The sequence below is a fragment of the Pelodiscus sinensis genome, chromosome 3 (assembly GCF_052426305.1).
Source record: "Pelodiscus sinensis isolate ZL-2025 chromosome 3, ASM5242630v1, whole genome shotgun sequence".
In the NCBI taxonomy this organism is placed as follows: domain Eukaryota; kingdom Metazoa; phylum Chordata; order Testudines; family Trionychidae; genus Pelodiscus; species Pelodiscus sinensis.
This window is the reverse complement of record NC_143054.1, coordinates 29,470,093-29,492,830: the sequence shown is the minus strand read 5'-3', so window position 1 is coordinate 29,492,830 and position 22,738 is coordinate 29,470,093. Positions and strand designations below refer to the sequence as shown.

Below are 22,738 nucleotides of genomic sequence, written 5' to 3'. Positions count from 1 at the left end.
AGAGCTGGGGACGGGGGAGTACGCAAAGTCTACTCCCCCCGCCAGGGGTGAATGGCATCTAGAGTGAACCATTGGCTGTTTTGAACAGTTGGCAGTGTGTTGTAGGCACTGCGCACCCCTTGCAAGGTGGAGGGCAGGGGGCAAAACTTCACACGCTCCTCGTACCCCAAGGCCAATCAGGGTCTGTGGGTAGGAGAGCACGGAAGTGTCCTGGCCCCGCCCCTTCTGCCCGAGGCCCCGCCCCTTCCAAGGCAGCCCAGGGTCACTTCAAAGATTTGTGAAGTGCCTCCCTCCCCCCCCCCCAAAAAAAATTATCGCTCACCCCTATTGTAAGCTGTCTGGGCTAGGAATTGTCTCTTGTTCTCTGCATGCAGTCCGTAATAGGATCAGGTCCTGCTCTCCATTAGAGCCTCCAGATGCAGCTTTAATACCAATGAATATAATCACTAGTGCGCTCTCATTCTCAAAACCACAGTGTCTATAAAAACCTTATGTCTCTGCCCCAGCACTCTCCAGTTTCCCATGCACAACAAGCACCCTGCCCTGCCACTTCTGCAGATCTATTGATTTGCCAATAGAACCAGCTTCCTACCTCTTACCTTTTGAGGGCGCAGCCTGGTTTCAATTCCAGTGAGAGTTGGCTTTTGCAGCCAGTCAGTCTTCCTCAAGGCTGGCTGGCTCTGCAGAATTGAGCTTTGCTCTCCAGCTGGAATTATGCTTGAGCCGATACTGTGTTAGTATCCGAGACCCTTATTCAGCTGAGCCCCTTTCTCATCAGAATTAGCCACCATGCTTTGAAACCTGGAATCTGAATGCTCTGAATTGGCTCCCTTGGCTTATTTAAATTCTCTGTTAACCTTCCACAGAGTAACTTAGGGATGACATTATCCAGGAATCATTTCCCACTTGTGAAAATACGGCTAGTTCTGGAGCGAAAGGAAATAGCAGTTTAATAGTACTAGCCAGCAGTCTGGGGCAAGGTATCCTGCTTGGCTCAAACTGTGAGGGAGATTTAGCTAGACAGAATGGACTGGCCCAGTTTGGATCTTGACGAGGACACGGATATTAACACTCATCGTATAAAGATTCCATGGGATGCCTCGGTGAACACAAGTGATTTTATCTGGATTCTATATTTTGTACAAATGACCTCTCTGCAGGATGGATTGTTTTAAATCAACGTGATTTAAATCAAATTTCCTACTGATATTTCACATATTTCTTAAACAATGGTGCAAATCTGATCACTAAATATATTAATTTACAGCTCTGTATAGCATTTTACCATATCTGTGAGTGTATACTTTGTGTAACTTTTTTAGATAACTTGATTTTATTAATTTAAGAAATAGTGAATAATATTCATTACCTGTGTTCAGCTGCAGATGCAGCAACAGTACATTAGAAATGGTAAGAACTAAATCACACATTTTATTAAACTAAATCTTAAATGTTTCACACTTGCAATTGCAGCAGTCTCCTGAGCTGATGGCTGTCCTTAAACTCTTTTTTTTATATTCAACTTATATTCACATTTTATTAACTTGACTGGACAAATCCTCAGAACACTGAATATGCAGTGGTGTCCTTAGCCTAGCTGAAGATGTTTTCTCTTAAGATTTTCATTCTTGCAATTAGGCCCTGCATTATCTTCTTGCATTGCTTATACTTGATACATTTTCATTTTAACCCCGAGAATGAATTTCTTCAAAATATTCCCAGATAGAGTCTCCCTCCTGCCCAGAAATCATGGCAGTTTGTCTGTGGCAAAAGGTTGGAGGAATATAGGAAGCTGAATAATGTCTTCCATTTTTCTTTCCAGTCCACTCCACTGTTCCTTTCCATGCTGCCTTCATCCTTTTCTATATATTGTCTCCTTGTCTAAGACCGTGTCTTAACTAATTCCTCTGCCTTGGTTGCCCAGATCCACCATCACATAAGTACAGAACTAAACAAATCCTATACAACCTAGGGATGTTAAATTTAGATTAATCAGCTAAGTGAGTAGTTGCTATCCTGCTATGCCTCTCCCTTTGAAATGCACATGAGCTGCCTGTGGCCTCTTACAAATTTCAAAGGAAGAGGCACAGCAGGGACCAAAGCAGTCTCCCTCACATGAGTCCAACTGCTGTGCCTCTCCCTTTGAAATATACAAGAGATGCCCATGGCTCTTGTACATTTCCAAGGGAGAGGTGCAGCAGTCTGACTATGCTAGCAGAGGCTGCTTTGGTCCCCACTCACGCCATTTCCCCCCCACTGCCTCCCCTGCCCACCTGTGGAGATAGTGCTGGGGGAAATGGCTTTTAAGCTGAATTACTCCAGCTCCTGCTCCCCCTCCTTCCCCGCCCCACTTGGTGTCTCTGATACATAGGCAGCAAAGTAAGGGAGTAGGAGTGACTAGATGAGTAGGCTTATTGGGTAGTCAGCTAGTTGCTTACATCCCTAATACAGGCTATGTCTTTCTTTACATGGTACTTGAGTCTGCTGAGAGACAAACTGAAAGCCCAGAACTTTCAAGAAGCAAGAGCTGGCAGCTAGGCTGGATAGAATAAAGCCATTCATTCATTTTTGAGACAGTAGGTGTAGGGGATCATATTTGTAATGAGATAGAATTGTAACTGTTGTTTTTAAATGAGTGTGTAGTATTTTATTGCTTTAAAAAAATCTGATTTAAATAAAAATGATTTTTAATTTAAAAAATATGTATTTTATCCACTCTGCATCTCTAGCACTGTAGTGCCTCGATGCAATTGTGTGCTAGCTAAAGGAACCCATTTTCTAAATCAACTGCATAGCTTCTTGCAGTTCCCAAGCAGATGTCCTGCAGGCCGGCATGTGACTACACTGCAGTTGACACCCATGGCTGACCTCTCCTGGGGGGAGAACTAAGACGCTTTCTGCCTAAGGAAAGTTGCAGTGAAACCTGACTTGAGTGACATCTTAAATAACAATCAGCTGTCTAATTGCTCTACTAAAGGTGGAGAAAGATTGTACCCAAACCATTTGTAGACGTGTTGGGCAGGTCTCCTGAAATAGGAGACTGCCAAGCCTGGGTGATCTCTGTACAATGGAACCTGCCCACGTATTGCAATAAGTAGGAGTTTTCTTCACTGAACTTACTTTTCTGAAGAGGGTGGACGACTTCTTGAGATTTGAAGAAAGACTTTTTCCCCTCTGAGTTGTTTTGAGATCCTGTTTTAATAAGTTCTAGCATAATCTATTATTTAGCAATCACTGTGGAAATCATTTTAATTTTCTCTGTGAATATTGCATGTATCTCTATGGATGCCATTCTTATGAACCATTAGTCATATGCCTCCTTCAAATAAGGTGTTGCCTTCTTTGATTACATCACGAAGGTACAGGTTTGGTTAGTTGGAAACAAAACCATGAAATGTGAATGGGAGGAGAGTGACTCAAATGCATATTTACATTTCCGCAAAAGAAAGGTGTCATATTAAAGCAGAGGCTGTAAAACCACAAATACATGGGGCAAATACAAGTGCAGCATAGTAAGCGTGGAGATGAAGTTCTAGCAAACATACATTTTCCTGAGGAACTGATTTTTTTAAATAAATATTCCTGGAATTCCAGAGCGCACAACTCAGTTTTACTCATCCTTACCCTCTGCAAGCTGGAAGCAAATTTTTTACTTCTGTTCTAATACATCAGAACTAATCTTGTGCAATACAACACAGGGCTTGGTGTTCTAAGCTTCTTGTTTTCTTCAGAGTTACCACCACCACACAAGTACCTCAGTCTTTGGTTACTCCATTAGAAGAGCTAACTCAGTGTCTTGAAATATTTAACTTTACTGTGGAAAATTGGAAGGCTTTATTCCCCATCCATCATTGTCAAACGTGAACTACCACACTAATTCCATGGCAAGATTTCAGCTTTGGAAGTTGCTGTATTGTTCTGTCTCATATCCTTGTTGGATGTCCTTCGTGAGATTTTCTTTCTTTTGCCATTTTTACCAGTTTTGCCATGGTGGATTCTGGATAGACCAGTGCTTGAGATATATAAATTGGAGCCATAACACATACAGTAGGACTGCACATCTACCAAACAATCCTTATTTTGCTTGTTGGAGCCCAAAGATGCATGTGTTGCCCAATTATTATCTCCATGCCTGCTCTCCTGGTATCCCCTCCCTGTGATGCAAACACTATGAAGCATGTAGGAGGTAAAAACAAGAAAAAAAGGGATATTATGACATAATTATAATTAACAGCGAGTTTCCATTAGCAGCTGATGGTCTGCAGAAAGGTTTGCATTGAGCTGGGTAGGCTACGGGCCATTAAGTTTGAGAACCACTGGTCTAGATTATGTTTGGTCCTGCCCTGAGTGCAGGATACTGGTTTTCATGTCCTTTTGATGTACCTTCCAGTTCTATGATTCTGTAAACAATCTCTCTGAGAGCCATGCGCTCCCTTTGCATCCGGTCAAATCGCTGCTGCAGTTCAATAAGTACACCCCACATGTTCTAGATACAGAAGCGCAGTTAGTAAAACTATCTTGGTTATGACAGTCTTGCAGCCTAGGTTGTCTATTGCTGCTCTAAGGTAAACTTAGAGAATGGCTTACTTATCAGAACAGTCATTACCTGTTCAGGAAATGTTTCCAGTATTTACTTTTTGAATGTGATAAGTCAGAACTGTTAAACTAAAACCTGTATGCTTTACCAAGGAGCCTGTCTTCAGTGAAAACAGTTCACATTTATCAGATGAGAAGAAATTATATTGGGAAATAATGTTACATATGCACAGTAAATAGGTGAACATGTTCTCTGTGTGCGGAGCTAATGTAGACTTTGATATAGTTACTTAAAGAGGAGGCCGAGGGGTGATTTGATTACAGACTGTATAAGTACATACGTAAGGAACAAAATATTTGACAAGGGGCTGTGCAGAATGGAGTTCTGGTTGGTGTTCAGGGCATGACTGTAGAAGTATCATCTGATTCAATAGTGGAAGTTGAATCTAGAAGCATTCAGGCTGGAAATGAGGCACACATTTTTAACAGAGTAATTAACCATTGGAACAATTTACTAAGGATTGTGGTGGCTTATCAATTATTGGATTTTTCTCTGACAGATATACTTTAGGAATTATAGAACATTTTTGTGGCTGTATTACACAAGATCAGACTATTTACTCACTGTAGGCTTTCTGGGCTTGGAATCTCTGGAAATTTAAATTTGCTGAAGAGATGAAAATGAGGTTGCAGAACCTTCTAACAAAAACTGTAGGCATTTTGCATTCAGTTATATTAGAAGACAAGCAGAGCTTTAGCTAAATGATGACTATAAAAATGGTACCCAACATGTCTTTGAATTGTTGGATTGTCTTGCTCTTCTAGGTTTATCCATGAAAACTCATGATCCTATATATTATAGTCTCTAAAGTGACACAGGATTTCTCGTTGTTTTTAAAGTAACAGACTAACACAGCTACCCGCTCTGAGACTTTTTGCTCTTTTGAGTACAAGAATAATATAGCATGAGTGGAAATTAATAGGATTTGATTTGCCTGCAGTATTTCAAAAAATAAAACCACTGTGAATATTGGGCGTATAGGAATTTGCCACACTGGATTGGACTCTGATATAGGAATATAAATATCTCCAAATCTATTTTGTTGCTTTTTAATGACTCCCGCTTTTTATTATGTATATAGCAAACATGATTCACCTTCATTTAAAAGCTTTTGACTAAAATTAAATTGTGGGACTCACTTGTGTGGTGCCAAGAGAAAGTGGAGAGAAGGGATTTAGGCACATAGGACTTCATTAAGAAGTCATCCTTCAGCTCAGTGACAGGGAAGGTTCTGCAGTGCTTTGTGTTCTAATTAGACCTTTTCACATTGAAAGGCAGGTCTTGTTAGTAAAAGCTGCTTTGTGGAAAATTTTTTGGCTGCGTCCACTGCTCTTCCTTGAAGGCACACATCACAGATCTTCTGACTTGATTTCTCTTTTTAAAATATCCCCGCATTTATTAAAACTAATGATGAGTTTTTTGTAGATTTTAAGGTAGGTTTAGTAGGGTTTTTTTTGAATCATGAGATGGTCTTGTGGTTACAGCACAGGCTGAGAGTTATGAGATCTGGATTCTCTACTGTGCTCTGTCACAGGATTCTCTACTGTGCTCTGTCACAGGCTTCCTCTGTGACCTTTGAGAAGTCACTTTGAATCTTGTTGCTTCACTTCTCCACTTTAGCAAAATGGGAAGAACACAAACCTCAGAGGGGTATTGGGAAGCTAACCTAATTAGTCTTGTAATGTTTTTTTGAGAGTCTTTGATGGAAAGGACTATAAAAGTATAAAGTAAAAGTTAACATATTCACATATGTTCCCTGGTACTATATGGGGTATGCATTTGGGCCACTGCTCACAATTCTTGTAATATTTGGTATTAATTCCCAGCTCCAGAGCCATGTGATTAGAGAGGAATTTCAACTTCCACTTAAAAATAAAATAAAGCTTCTGGGCTTCTTGGGTGTGGAGAGAAGCTTAAAAATATGATTCAGGTGTAACATAAAATCTCGAAATCTAAAGGTAAAAATAACCCAAAATCTGCATCTCTTTTTAGTAACAATCTAATGCTTTTTCAGCCAAGCTTATGATTTATAGGGCCAGACCCATGGGTTTTAGACATTTGTGGCTGATGATACTGTGCATTTAAGTACCATCTCTTTTTAAAGCCGAATCCTGGGAGATAAGATGAAAATGTTTTTGTAAAGTAACAAGCAAATCTTAATATAGTCAAGAATGCGGAACTGCCTTTAGAAAAATAGGTTGGACAGCTGAAGAGGAATCTTGCTGAACAGGCTAAAGATGCTGAGCAACTTTTGTGGTTACATTTTTCTTCTCAAAATGTTAGGGTGGGGATGTACCTGGGCCAGTCACTCACCCTTGTGTTTCTTCAAGAACTTGAGTCAAATCTGTCCTGAGCCAAGTGACTTGAAGAAATCTAGTTTATACTGAACTGGAAAAACACAGCTGTAGACTCTAGTCAGGTGGGGTTTTTTAAGCAATCCATTTGGCATCAGAGGACTAGGATATTGTCGTGAGAAGAGTGAAACTCTCACAACAGGATTGGACACATGTTGAATTAAGTTGAATCTCTGCACATGGACAAAGTTAGGTTGGTTCCTGTTTTATCCAAAAGGGGTAGAAAGAAAAGACTCGTGTTTAGACTTCTCTCTCCATCTTCTAGAATGCAAAAGATTGAATAATTACGTTTCTCTTAGAAATTGAGAGAGAGAGAGAGAGAGAGAGAGAGAGAGACTTTTAAAGCCAGATGCAATCAAATGAAGGCTGAACAAAAATCTGGGCCATGTAGATGAACAATTTGCAAATTCCCATGGAACTGCTGTTGTCGATTTAAATAGGGAATGAGTATATTGAAGTCATGTCCAGCATCTAGACAAAAGCTTCTAACTTCAGCCTACAGTGCTGAGCATGCTCTGCATGGCCAGTCAATTAGAATTTACATAACCCTCTCCCTCTGCCCCAGCATAAAATAAAGACAGTTGTAGAGAGAAACCCAGAGCTTCCTAGGTTGGATATTAGGAAAAACTATTTCATTAAGAGGCTGGTGAAGTACTGGAATGGGTTACTAGGGAGGTGGTGAAATCTCCATCCGTAGAGGTTTTTAAGTCTCAGTTTGACAAAGCCCTGGCTGGGTTGATTTAGTTGGGATTGGTCCTGCCTTGGGCAGGGGCCTAGACTTGATGACCTCATGAGGTCTCTTCCAACTCTGATTCTAAATAATCCTCTTCATTTTATTGTAAGTAGTTGACTTTAAAAAAAAATCTTAATTTTTCCCAGCAATGCTCTAATGGTATTTAGCTTTATAGTTGCCTCCTTTAAATCAAAGACTTGAAGCACTGTTGAAATCCTTTCAGTGCACAGCCTAAAATGTTAGATAGTAGTAGTTTGTTCATTCTTATAAACACCTCAATAGAGAACTAGTTGTTGACATAACTGTTCACAGGCGTTTATTGAAAAATGTGTGAACAGTTTATACATTTTTAATGCTAGATCTTTTCCTAGAGATTGTGGGCAACCAAATAGGCATTAAGGGACTGACTCTCAAAACTATACTGACTTGTGTGCATGGTTAGAGAGAGAGCACAATAGTATGGTGAGATGCCAATAGCTGCCTTCATCATAACTGATCATTTCCATGAAACACTCTTGACTCTTACAGTCATGTTGGCTGTGCATCTGCAATTAATATGAACATTTTTGGAAACAACACTTTTTTAAAATAACAGTTTAACCAGGGAACCTGAATTCTAGTGCAAATATGCACCTTCTCCCATAGTAATTAATCTACCTACTCAGAGCTGCAGATAATATTCTTATAAAAATCCTTTGGAAACAGGAATAACTTGTGTCTGTAACCTGTAATATTTACTAGCTTCCTCCTTTTTAGAACACCAGTGAACGTGTTGCAACCTATGCCAAAAACCTATGCATACAAACACTTCTATTTTTTAAACAATGTAGCTGTTGAAAAATTAACTTTGCAAATTGTAGTACCAATCACATACCAGCAGGGGTCCCTCACTCACTACTGATATTTAGTGATATTTCTATCTCTGATATTTAGGACTTCAGCTTATTATAAACAAAACAAACATGCATTTTTCAAAGTCTCAGGTCAGGTACTTTCTCTGGCCTCTGGATCTAACGTCCTTGCTTTCTTTAGGGGATGGGAAGGGATTCCTATCTTTCCTTCTTGGGGAAAAAAAGAAGAGAGAAATCCATTCTAATGCTTTGGTTGAACTTGATCCATAACTTGCTGGTAGTTCATTCTTTGGTTTCAGCTGCTTCTAAGCCTTCATGATAATGAGGACTACCCATATATAAGTGTCTGGCATTTAAATAGTTGCATCTTTTGTGAAAGTACTACTTTAGATGGCCTGTCGTCTTAGAGGCACATTGGAAAATTTCCCTTCCTCTGTTTCATAATGTAAGTGCTTAGTAGTAACTGAAATTATTGTAAAAATATCTAATGTACTTTCCCAACTTTTTAATTCTTTCGTTTCAACAATGAAAATAGCCCATATTCCACTTCCTTGTTCTGAGCACTAGAAGGATGCTGGAAAGTATTCAAGACCCTGAACCCATAATGATTTAAGCACATGCTTAAATAAATAATTCCACTGAAGTCAATGTGATTGTTTGTGTGTTTAGAGTTAATTATGTCCTTAGGCCTTTGCAGGATTGGAACCCATATTTAATATCTGTATTTAAAGACTGACCAATCTCAAGTAGAACTTGATTGTGGAACTCACATGGCTTTGCCTGTCCAAACTGATATCAATTGTGCTTGCTTCAAACATGTCTGACCCATGTTTTAAGTAAGGTTTTTAATATGGGCAGCCAGTACGCTAGGTAGGGAAAGGCTTTGCCTTCCCAAACTGCCAGCCTGGCCTCGCCCACACTCCGCCCCCAGAACACCTACTATAGGCATTCTGGGGGTGGAGTGTTGCTGCCCTGGAGTGTCCACCCTCCCCGGACTCCGAGGTCGCGGAGGCTCGAGCTGTGTGTTGCCTGTCGTCCCTGTGATAGGAGCCTGGATTGTGCAGAAGGGGCAGGGCTGGGGATGGGAACTTGCCTCCCCCAGCCCTACATTCAGTAGCCACCCATGATTTTTAAACACTGTTCTTTTGCTAATGAATATGGGGCCTGAAAGGATTTCTGCCCCTAAAGAAGGGTTGCAATAAGCAAACTATTTCTCTAGATATAAAAATCTTCAAAAGTTAACCACAGTCTGCATGAGGTTTGATATTTATTGCTGTAATCCATACTAGGAGGATGAGTCGTCGTACCCCAGTTTGTTACTAGTCGACTGCTACCAAAAAGAACTAGGTATGTTCATGGAAGATAGGTCCATAAATGGCTATTAACCAGGATGGGCAGGGATCATGTTCCCAGCCTCTGTTTGCCAGAAGCTGGGAATGGGTGACAGGGGATGGATCACTTGGTGATTACCTGTTCTGTTTATTCCTTTTGGGGCACCTGGCATTGACCACTGTTGGAAGATAAGATACTGGACTAAGCCAACCTTTGGTTTGACCCCCGCATGGTCATTCCTAGTTTCTTAATGGTTGTTTAGCTCTTGTGGTAGAAGCTCATTGTTCTAGTTCTCAAGGTCTAGGATTCAAACCTACAGTCAACCTAGTGGAGTCATTACACTGAGACTCAATAGCTGAAGCAAACACTAAGCATGTTTTAATCACTGATGATGAATGTGTCTTCCTTCTTTTGCAGGTTTTTATTTCTGTTAATTGCCTCAGCACAGATTTCTCCTCTCAAAAAGGAGTAAAAGGGCTGCCATTGTACCTTCAGATTGATACCTACAGCTACAATAACAGGAGTAACAAGCCTGTCCACAGAGCCTACTGTCAGATTAAAGTTTTCTGTGACAAGGTAAGGTCAGGCCAGTCTGCAAACCAGGGCTTGGGGAGGGCTGTCACTCCAGCTTTTCCTTTCTGAGTCTAACACATGCTATTTTAGTCAATCTAAAACCTCCATGTGTGTTTAGCATTTATAAGGAAAAATTCCTTAGCTTCTGTGTGGGTCAGAGATGCTGAAGTAACTTCAGACAGATTTGCTGCCTTCAGAATCCTGGAGCGTTGATAAATACTTTTAGGCACAGTGAGTGTTGGCTTTGGGAAAGGTCAGACTGGGAGATGACTCTGAATGCTACAGTTGCCGTTATTTCATACTTGGTTTTCAGTTCAAACTTGACATTCTGTTGAGTCAGGGAACAAACAAGTCTGTTTTTACCAAAATCGCTAAATATGTGCCCCACCACCAGATCCATATTGTAAGCAAGGTCAGGATAGTGTATTAGGCCCCTGTGAAAATTTTATCTTAAGTGACAGAGATTCCCAAATCCCACAGACTTTCCTAAGCACATATGTTATTTGAAAATAGACATTTTCCAAAATGGACAAGGCTTGGACCAGAGTCACAGTAGGATTCTGGCTCTGCCCAAGTCCCATTGCAGGATCTTAGGACACAGGTAGTGAGTCCTTCCAGACGGAACTGTTTTTTGTGTAAGTGGAAGAGAGGGTTGGACTCAAACTTGTCAGAGCTCAAGGAAGTCTGTGGTGGAGGAAAGATTTGAACCCAAGCTAGTGCCCTAACCCCTGGCACATCCTTCCACAGTCAGTTACAAATGAAAGCAGAGAATTCCAAATGCTTTTAATAAGCCAATTAATAATAGTAATATGGCAAATTCATACTATGCTCCTTGTTTCGGAGCAAAATGTTTTGGTCTGCATCATACGTTTCAGCAAATCTAGTTACAGCTATCTCATTTATATTATTTATTTCACTTTTTCATTCTGTCTTCCGTCTTTACATGACTCTTCCCTGTACACTTGACCTGCATTATGTGAAAAAAAAAAATCTGTCAGGATTAATCCAGGACAATATTTCTGGGTGCAAAGAAGTGCCAAATTGAGGATCTAATTCCTTAGTGTGATTTTTTTTTTTTTTTTTTTTTTTTTTTAAACACATAGACAATCCCTCAGCCAGATTCTGAAATAAACTCATATATGGAACAAGTCTCTTGTCAGTAAAAATCACCCAAATATTGGCTTAAGCTCTGTTTAAATACCATAAAAATAGACTTGACCAGTCATCTCTATTAGTTGTATATCTCAACCTGCCTCCATCTGACTGCAAAGGGTGAATCTTTAGTCATCTTATCTCTCCTCCTAAGAACTATTTGTCAACAGTGGCCAAGGCCTGAATCTTAAGTGATCCATATATCTTGGGTATTTAAGTGGCCACCCTTACTCTAGTAACTTAGTGTCTCTCAGTCTTTAATGTGAGACACAAGGTGAGTGAGGTATCTTTTACTGGATCAACTTCTGCTGGTGAAATACAAACGTTGGAGTTTACACAGAGCTCTTCTTCAGGTCTGGGAAACTAACTCCGTGTTACAGCTAAATACAAGTGTTAAGCAAAAATAAACATGCATTTCAAGACATTACCTCACCAGCTTGTCTCCCCAGTATCCTAGGGCAAACATGGCTATGCTGTGTGCTATCTTTAGAGTGTTTAGCCTCACAGTTAGCCTTTATAGATAGGGAACAGAGGCAGAGGGGCTAAGGGTGCGTCTACACAGCACACTTACTTCAAAATAACAATGTGAGCGTCTACACAGCAATTCCGTTATTTCAAAATAATTTTGAAATAATGGATGGCTTATTCCCACTTCTGTAAATCTCATTCTATGAGGAATAACGCCTCTTCCAAAATTGCTATTTTGAAATTGCTGTAGTGTGGGCACTCCACGGCTGCTATTTTGAAATCGCTTCTCCCCAGGGCCATTCAAAATGATTACTCCCCAGTGCTTCCATGAGGTAGCGCATCCACATTAGGGGAGCCTGCCTCAGACTAATTTCAAGGCTTCCCTGTAGTGTAGATGCACTATTTCAAAATAAACTATTTCAGAGTATTTCTTCCAGAATAGCTTATTCTAAAATAAGTGTGCAGTGTAGATGTACCTTAAATGATACAACAGCAAGCCTGTGGTGGAGCAGAAAGTTGAAACTGTCTCTCTCAGGTTGGTGTTCTAACCATTGGGCTGTGTTTCCTGTCTGCAGTGAGGGATGCTGGTAAAATATTGTGGCGGGGGGGAGGAGGTTCGTGAGTGGAAGGGGAATCATAGGGGATGAGGAGAGCATGAAAAGAGATGTTCATGACATGCAAACTCTTCTGTAGTGGCCTGCTTCCTGGATCCTCTTACTCAATCTGCTTAATGAGTCAGCCAATGAAAAATATGCCCGTACTTTGTTGCACATGGGTGAACCCCATTTACATCAGTGGGGCTCTGCATAGGCACCCAAGTCTGCCTGTGTGCAGCAAATTGCAGGATCAGGGCCTAAGATAGTGTCTGAGGATGTTATAGGTTCTTCTTAGGCCTATATATTATAAAATAAGGAAGAAACCTCTCCTTCTGTCCTTTATACAGATCCTTTAACCCTCGGTTATTTCAGTTCAAAATCTGCAGCAAAACTTCACTGTGAAATAACTTCCCCACCCTCCCTCCCCACCCTATGCAGTTGCATTGTCTTGCCAAATATTCAAACAGGGCTTCCAGCTAAAGGGAAGCTTTTCCATGGAGAATGGGCCTGTATACTCCACTGTAATTAAACCTCTGGAAACCCAGGCATTCTCGACTAGCAATGATCCACTTCAACATACAGCTGAAATGAGCTAAAATGAGTTGTCCGTGCACTTCAGGAGCACTGTCCTTGTAACACGCATATGTCATATGTGTTAGGACTGTATGTCTTGTCCTGTTGCTTACTTACTAGATGCTTATCTCGTTATTTATTTAATTCGTATTTAATGAGAACTAATACAGTAAGGCCATGCCATGCACACAATACCAATTTGTTCTATTACCCTCCTTCTTGTAACACCTTTTAGGTACTTGAAGACTGCTATCATGCCCCCTCTCAGCCTTCTCTTTTCTGAACTAAACAAACCCAGTTCTGTCAGTCTTCCCTCATAGGTCATATTTTCTAGGCCTTTAATCATTCTGTTGCTCTTCTCCAGGGTTTCCACATCTTTCCTGAGATGTGGTGCCCAGAACTGGACACAATATACTTGTTGAGGCCTAATCAGCGCAGAGTAGAGTGGAAGAATCACTTTTCGTGTCTTGCTGACAAATCTCCTGTCAATACGTATCAGAATGATGTTAGCTTTTTTTGCAACAATGTCACAGTGTTGACTCATAGTTAGCTTGTGGTCCACTATGACCCCTGCATCCCTTTCTGCAGTATTCCTTCCTAGACAGTCACTTCCCATTTTGTACGTGTGAAACTGATCCTAAGTGGAGTACTTCGTATTTGTCTTTATTGAACTTCATCCTATTTACCATGACAGAATATCAATGTATTCATACTGCTTGTTATCTCAGTACTAACACATTCGAAGCCTTAGAACAAAGATGTTGGTCGCTGCCTTGAAGATCTTGACATGTCATATTGGGTGATCTTTTTCCCTATTTTGATTAACTATTTCTGGAGTTGGCTGGAAATGTATTTCTGCAGCTTAAAAGTAGGCTAAAGTAGTTGCAACTATTTTAACCAGAAAAACTAAATTTCTACTGTTTAGTGTGACTTGTCCAATTCCCCCATTGTTAGAGACCCAGTGATGTTTATAAGCCAATCTGAGTTTTCTTTGTACAATGCAATTCACCAAATCTTCCTCCTCACACCAAAGTTTCCAGTGCGTACTATATTCTGGGTAGGCAATGAGAGTAAGTGTTTGGCACATGCAGATGAGCATAGGAAAATTGACCCTTTCCAAAGTTAATAGTTTGGCCTATATCCGGTTTACTCTTAGGTTTTAGTCTACTGGAAGGAGACTCCATACTATCTCACTTTGAATTGTTGCAGTAGAAACTTTAGCGGTGCTACCTATGCACTCTGTGAGAGGCTCCTACTGAGATTAGGGCCCTTTTGTGCTAGGTCCTGTAGCACAGTCTAAATCAACAAGACCGCTGGAATCTGGGACAAAGTAAAGAGTTATTATCCTTGTCTCCCCAAATTGAGAGACAAACTATAAGTGATTTGTCTCAGGATCACACTAGAGGTCTGACAAAGTTGGGAAACGAATTCAAATTTAATTGGGTCCCAACCCAGAGCCTTAGACAAGCAGTTCTCAAACTTAATTACACTGTGCCCCCTTCTCACAACAAAAATTACTATATGACCCCAAGTGGGGGAGACTGATGACCAAGCCCTGCCATCCCAGACAGAGAGGCCAAAGCTGAAGGCTAAGAGGTTCTGCCTTGGGTGGGGGAAGGAGGTAGGGGTGGGTGTGTGTGTGTGTGTGTGTGTGTGTGTGTGTGTGAACCTTGGTCCTGTATGGTGGGACTTGGGCATCACCCCTGGAAAGAGGGGCTTGGGCAACCCCATTAAAATGGATTCATGACCTACTTTGTGCTCTGGACCCACAGTTTGAGAACCCTGCCTTAGACCATCCTCCTTCCTAAGATATCTGCACATTGACTGGCTGCCTTTTTGATCGCATTTATTTTGAGGGATAGGAAATTCTGTAAATGTGAGGCATGTTCTGCTTCCATCTGCTCTGTATTGGGTGATGTTGATCCCATAACTGCTAGCACTGTTATAAAGGATGAAAAGTGATGCTTGTGTTACTTTAGGCCTGTGAAGATGGCCCAGTTGCTGCTAACTGAGATTCTTCGACGTGCCAGTATGTCTTGCACTATCTTTGTAGAACTCCAGGTGACCTGAATTTAGTTTGATTATAGCACCAAGAATATTTTTTGGTTAAAAGTTCAAAAAATATTAAAATCAGAAAAAAATGCAGTCATCCCTGTTTTAGGTCTTAGACTCTCCTATTCTCTGAGGTGTCTGGAAATAACTGTAGTAACTGAGAGGTAGTTTGCCATTTGATCCCAGTCCATTCTTAAAACAAATTCAGGTGATTGTGAACATCTATTATTACATTTGATGTAATGGCAGTACTTCAGAATAAACACTGGACAGATTTCAAAAGACGTATTTTCTAACTAACCTGATGAAGTGGTTAGTGTGAGACTGACCACAATGTATTCTGCTTTATAAATATCAGTGTCCTTGACCTGAGAATACAGAAACAAAAAACGGAAGATTCTTTTTTTTTTCTTCCCAATATCTCATCTGACAGGGAGCAGAGAGGAAGATCAGGGATGAAGAACGAAAACAAAGCAAAAGAAAAGGCAAGTGCACTGACCCCAGCTCCCAGATGAATGCCTGTAAGTAGAAATTATTCTATGAAGTTTTTTAAAATCTTAGGCCTCCTTTCGCTCACAGACTACACTTTGTTTTCTGTACTATGGAATTCTCCTATAAAGGAGTAATTGCTTGCCTTTTTTCCCCCTCCCATAAAACAGCTTCACTTCAGTCCACTGTATATGGGATTATGAACTGTATTTTGCAATACACAAAATAAGTTAGGGACTTCAATTCTTCACTTGACAAGAAACTCTGTGTTCACTATTAGTGAACTCCATGGTACATCCAGTCTCTTTATGCAGCTAGAGAAAGCAGAGGGAGAAGGCCAGCATGAAATCACACTTGGTACTTGCAATCTAAGATGGCAGGTGTTGTGGAAAGCACTTTACCAAGTTGAGTGAACATTTTTATTCCTGTTTCACTGAATGTTAAAGGCCTGGTTTTGAGATTGATGGAACACCTGCAAATCCAGGTAAGTCAGTAGGAGCTGGAGATACACAGAACCTCTGCAAATCTGGCTGAAGTGACTTACCTATGGCTGTGCAGCAAATCACTGACACAGTCTGCAATACAAACCCAGATCTCCTGATACCTAGCTTCATACTCAACCCATTAGAGCTGAGCATCCCCTTTCTAGTCCAGTTAAACATTGTAGCTGTGCATGTAAAAGTAAGCCCAACGGGCTTGGTGCTGGAGTGAGCAAAAGGATTTTTAGCTGTATCCTTCCAAATGTGTATGATTTTCATTCTTAAGGCTCTTCTTCAGATCATACTGCTGTGTCGACTCCTACAGAGCTAATGTTTTGATGGTCGCTTGTGTTAACAGAGTTGTTTGGTGTAAAGTTTCTATCCCAATTTTTCCTTGTGCAACAAGAAGTGTGTGTTTCCTGTGTCTCTTCTGGGCTGTTTGAAGATAATGTTACAACCACTTCATGTGTTTGTCAGAAGCTCTGCTTTTAACAATTTGATTGGTTCAGCAAGCATTAACCTCACAGCTTGTTTAAACAGGGCATCCTGACATAGCCAATGCAGGCTGGTGGCAGGGCTTCAGGCTTCAATGACACAGGGAATCCCAGTTGCTTCAGGGCAGGCACAGGGAGGGTGGAGCGTTCATTCTCTCTCTCTCTCTCTCTCTCTCTCTCTCTCTCTCTCTATATCTATATCTATATCTATATCTATATCTATATCTATATCTATATCTATATCTATATCTATATCTATATCTATATCTATATCTATATCTATATCTATATCTATATAAATTTTCCTGCGGGATGACAGAGGGATGTTCTCACATCACTCTGCGTCCCGTTGTCTCCTCTGCCTTTAGACATCCTGCCTCCTCCCTCCCTTCCCAGAGCCATGCACCCTCCCCTGTCCAAGGAGGGGCAGGAGCCATACATTCCTCCCCCATCATCTCTCCCTGGAGGGCCAGAGACCCACACCCTCCCTCCCCTCCCCCCCCCCCCCCCCCCGGGCTCAGAGGGTGGGGAGCTGCAAGCAATGTGTCCTCCCTCCTCCCTGCACACCCAGACCCATCACCTGCCTCCTTGGCCAAGACCCAACACCTCCAGCCCCCTCACTCTCCTACCGAGACCCTGCACCCCCAGCCTGCTCCTGCATCCTCCCTTGCTCTTGCACCCTCTCCCCAGCCAGACACCTACTCCCAGACAGAGGGGGGGTTGGCTTGCATAGTGATCAGGGGGCCCAGCCCTCTTGTTAAATATATCACAAAAAGAAGACTTAACACTGTGCTAGCATTTAACAAAGATTTGCTGAGCAGGGGGTGTCTCCTATCCCACGTTACAGTAGCCAAGCAGGATCCACTGACCACTGAGCATAAAACTAGAGTTAATGGCTGAGAAATGGCAATTACATGCATAACCCCCTTACTGGTAGACATTCATATTTTTCTTCATCAATGCTGCTTATGGGGCTAAACTTCCCATGCTTGGGCTCAGCCCAGATGTGCCATTTATTTCCCCATTATCTCTGAACAACTAGTTTATCTCTGGAAGCAAGTGTAATTCTTATAGCTCAAAAATAGTTACTGTATCTATATGGATTGCTCAGTAGTAGAGCTGGTTGGCCATTTTTGGTTGAAGTTCTGGAAAATCCATGTTCCCACTGAAAACTTTTGGTTGTTTTGAAATATTTTCAATTTTTTCCCCAAGGGAACTTCAAAATGAAATATTTCATTGTGGACAGGCTTAACCCAAAGTAAAACACTTCCGTTTGTCAACCCAAATAAAAATTGTGGGTCAGTTTGACATTCGCCTCTATTCATCACATCTGCTACAGTGCTTCATGGGAGCTGTGGTTTGAATACCTCCATATCCCATTCACTGAGACGAGTCTTCCCAGCTGACCTACAACTCTCATGATGCACCGTGGTCTCCCAGTGGTTGAACTGATGTGCTGCACTCTGGGAATCATGTGACCACAGTGCTCTAGTACATGGGATTCACCCCAGAAGCACCCAAACTACAATTCCTATGAGTGGCTAAGGGGCACAGATTGAACTAGACTGAACTATTTTGTTTCAGTTCAGAACGGTGAACCAAAATTTTTCACAGAAACTTTGATTCTGGAAAATGTTGGTATCTTGTCATAATCCACAGTAGTAACAGTGCTTCTGTAGGGCTTTCCATGTGAGGATCACTGAAGGCTTTTCAATATCCGGTGACAGAAGCCTTGTTGAGCACCTGTAAGGCTGAAGTATTCTCTCACACACGCACTGTGCAGAAAGTGACTGAGGTGCAGTGCACCCTGGCAGAAGCAGGACTATTATCTAGATACGGCTTTCCCTGATCAGTCTTATGACCACAGTACAATCGTTCATAAAGTTTGATCAGCTTGGTGTGCTTTTAAGAGGTGATATGTTACCAATATTGAAACAAGGCACTCCCACAAATATCCCTTCTGCCCCATTGCCTGTGCAGAGCCTGTATCTCAGGGTGCATGAGCTCACAGAGAAGAAGTGAGCTACAGGGAGGAATCTATTAATTCATTTGTTTACTTGTTTAGATGCTAGCCCCTTCTCATAATGCCAGCCAAGGAGGCAAGCAATGCCACCTGGCGAATACTTCCTGCTGCTCTCTGGAAAAGCTGGTAGTCAGACTCTGCCATTTGAAATCAGCGTTTGTGGGAGGAACAAAATCCATCTTAGCTATTCTTTGGGAACATTTTACTGAAAATGCCTGACATGTTACACTCTCCTTTGGGAAACCTAAGACTCTACATTTTTGGCAGGGGTGATGTAGTGGCCTCCACAGTAGGTGAATCCTTCAGAGAAGGGGAAATCTACCACTCCCCATCCCCCTTTCCTCTCAAAAGAACTTGATTGAGAAATTAACAATAGGATCCCTACTCTTCACACCCACCCACCACATCACTGCTTAACAGCTTTTAAGGAGTAAGGCTATAAACCTGTCATTGTTTGTAGTATCTGTATATTACAGTCTTTGATATCTCTTTACAGTTCCCGATGTCAAAATGCCACTGCTTCCTTCCCACAAGCGGACAGACATCACTGTCTTCAAGCCATCCCAAGATCTCGACACTGAGCCTATTCTTTTTATCCCAGACCTTCACCTATCTGGTCTTCAGCGTGGAGCTCATGTATGTGGTGCCCTTGTGTGCCCATAATATAAAATTAGAGGCATTGTTGGCCTATATGATGATACTGTACATAGCCATTGAACTGATTCTTAAATGTGTGACTACTGGGGGCAAAAAGTTGCTATTAAGTGATTAATAAACCTTCGTGCTTCATGGCCTAAGTAAGGCTCTAACTAATGACCGGGGGGGGGGGGGGAGGAATGACTAAGAAAACTTGCTTTGTGGGCAGGCAACTCTTCACTGTCCTGTGAAGTGTTTGGTGCTGGCCAGTGACAGGATGCTGGTCTAGGAGCCGTGGTCTGCTTTTTTTGCTCCTACTGCTGGCTTCTCAAGCCCACTTTTTAAATTTACTATTCCTCCCCCTCTCTCCTACCTCTGTGTCTCGGGTATGTCTACACTACAGTGTTATTTCGAAATATCTTATTTCAAAATAGTTATTTTGAAATAGCTTATTTCAAAATAACGCATCTACACACAAAATGCATTTTGAAATAGCATTTTGCTATTTCAAAATAGCGCCTCCACACTGAGTGGACTCTGAATCACATTTAAGACTGGCCAAAACCAGATCCGGCAGGGCACCAGGTCAGGACTTACTGTGTGGGGCTATCTGAGGTCTGTGCTTAAAGGGACCCCCCCTGAACAGCCAGTTCTCAGGTTTCCCTGCTTGCTTGTCCACCTCGATGAGGGACAGCAAAGCATTTTGTCTGTGCGTGCTCTTGTTGCCTCACTCAGGACACCACAGCACTCTGCAGCATGAAGCCAGAGCTGTCCCAGGGCACTCTGGTGCTTCTCATGGACACGTTGCTGCGAGCTTGGCTGCACTTTCTGCAGGCTACCATCCAGGAGGTCCATTGGGGAGCTGTCCGTATCCAGGGGGCCCTGAGGGAGAGCTTCCCCCCTGTGGAGCACTAAGAGCTTCCCTGGTCTGCCCCACTGGGGACTTGTGCCTCATTCCTCCCTCACGTCCTTCCAGTTACCCCTCCCTAACCCCCCTTCCTGATGTCAAATAAAATGCATGTATTTTCATGAACACAAGCTCTCTTTATTTAACAAAACTGGGGGAGTGGGGAGGGAAGAAACTCTGGTGAGACTGGGGAAAAAAGAGCGTGGGAGAGGGGGAAACCTGGGAGGAGGGAGCTGGAAGCGGGAAGCAAGAGGAAAAAGGGGGAAGGGAAGCTCAGGGCTCAGGGTTGGGGATCTCACCGGACCAACTTGATTGTCATGCAGACCTGCTCCTGGGTTCACATGTGGCCTTTGATGGCCAGGCTGGCAGGTATCCTGCCATAGTCGGCCGCGTTCCTCCATCTAGTGCAGAGATCATGGACATTGGGGGCATCTCCTCCAAACCTGAATAAGGTCCATGATCTCCACCCTGGACCAGGAAAGCGCCTACCTTCTCCGGGCCCTGGCAGGCTCCTGGGAGCTGGCAGACTTCTCCTGGGGAGCGGCAGAGGGCTGGCTGCCAGTGGCTTACTGGCTCATGTTTTGGGGCCACTGGGTCATGGGCAGTGACTGCTGGCTCTGGACTGGCAGGCTTGGAGCTGGCACAGGCACTATGGCCAGAGTCAACCCCTTTAAGGGCTCCAGGGAGGGGGGAGGGAGAGGAGTGTTCTTGGTTGAGGCTGCAGTGGCTACCAGGGCACCCTGGGAAGGCTGGAAACTGCCTATTTTGAAATAAGTGTCTACACAGCACTTATTTTGAAATACCTATTTCAAATTTGGTGTTATTCCTCATGGAATGAGGTTTACCAAATTTGAAATATGCACTCCACTATTTCGAATTTATTTCTAAATAGCGGTTTGGCTGTGCAGATGCTAGGAAAGTTATTTTGAAATAACGGCTGTTATTTCGAAATAACTTTGCTGTGTAGACATACCCTCAGTCCGTGATAGGTTCTAGTTAATGGTCCAATGTCATTTGCCATTCAGCAGTCTTACTTAGAACACCTTTCTCCATACACTCATATTTTTTTTTCTTGTTTTGTTTTGAAGGTCCTCCCTGTTACCTCAGAGGAACTGGAGGGGGAAGGGTAAGAAACTTGCCATTTCATCCATTCTACAGTACTATTGAATTACATGGTACTGTAAAATCAACTAGGAAGGTGAAGTCGCTCTTGCCCCAAAGAGCTTGCTGTGTATTGGAATCTTAGCTATTTTATCCCTCCCCGTATTTTATTCCTCCCCGTCTATAAACACCAGGCCATAGTCAGAACTGTAAGCAGCAGAATCAAAGCATCTGGGCATTTGTAAATAATGTGTATTGACTTGTGTATTGTCCATTGTAATTAAGTAAGAATTGCACAAGTGCTGAAATTGTTTGTTCGTGAGATCCATGATATGGCAGTTTCACTGTTTTCAGGGAAGGAGGTTGCTCCTGCTGATGGTGATGTTGCTATTAATACACTTTTTGCACTATTGTAGCTCTAATATGAAGAGGGGTCCTTATCTAACTGAAAATGACTTCATTGCACCTCCCAATAAGCTGAGCAGAATAGAGGAACCAAAACGAGGTACTTTTTTTTTTTTTTTTTTTTTTAATTTATTTATTTATTTTTTTTAAAGACCCATTTGTTGCATTGCCATGTCATGAAAGAAAATCAGGTCAGGGTAAGGCTGGGGAGGGTAGTGTCTGATCTCTTTTGATGTGCCTGCCTGATTCCTGTCAGTGCAAGCAGGAGACGCACATGTTTTGGGAGGAAAATATTCTGTTCTATGCCTCAGCTGGGAGCCAGCTAAACTTGCAAATACATAATGTAGGTTTTTAATAACAGGGGGAGCTTGTGTCTTGTGGTCAGGACTCCTGGGTTGTTGCCAGCTCAGACCTTGCTGGGTAACCTTTTGCCAGACGCTTAACTTCCCTGTGCCTGTTTTCCCCATCTAGAAAGGCACCACTTCTTGGTTGGGGTGTGGGGGGGGGGGGGAGGGAATCATGTTTTTTTACAAGAATCCTCGCAGCACCCTCATTGAGCATGGAAGTGCCATTGTCCCTGGTTTGTAACTGGAGAAGCAGAGCATGGAAGAGTTCAGTGACTTGTCTGTGGCAGGTGAGGAATGGGACCCATGCCTCTAGAGTCTGTTTCAGCCTTAGCCACATAGCTGTCCTTCCCTTCCAGCTGCAATAAACCAACAAAGAGATGTTTGTGAAGGGAGAATGAGGGTTTTGTTTCTTTCACTGCAATAAACCCTAAAATGAGAACCTTTATTTTCTATAAATAACCTTAGCTTCATATTTATGGTCTAGAGTAATACCTAGTTATTATGTAGCACTTTTCATTGTTGGTGACAAAGCACTTAACAAAGGAGGTCAGCACCATCATCTCCCTTGTACATATG

At 42.2% G+C, this 22,738-nt stretch overlaps 1 protein-coding gene across 3 annotated transcripts in view; it reads left to right on the top strand.

Moving 5' to 3' along the window:
- Nucleotides 1-22,738, top strand: part of GRHL1 (grainyhead like transcription factor 1) — a 58,833-nt gene that overhangs the window by 24,078 nt on the left and 12,017 nt on the right. For 2 of the 3 annotated variants that reach the window (XM_075923509.2, XM_006123606.5), the window contains exons 9-13: nt 10,285-10,443; nt 15,715-15,802; nt 19,263-19,402; nt 21,398-21,435; nt 21,827-21,915. In XM_075923509.2, the coding sequence (XP_075779624.2) occupies nt 10,285-10,443; nt 15,715-15,802; nt 19,263-19,402; nt 21,398-21,435; nt 21,827-21,915 (514 nt within the window). The remainder of the gene's footprint in view (nt 1-10,284; nt 10,444-15,714; nt 15,803-19,262; nt 19,403-21,397; nt 21,436-21,826; nt 21,916-22,738) is intronic. The other variant, XM_075923510.2, reaches the window with a different exon arrangement.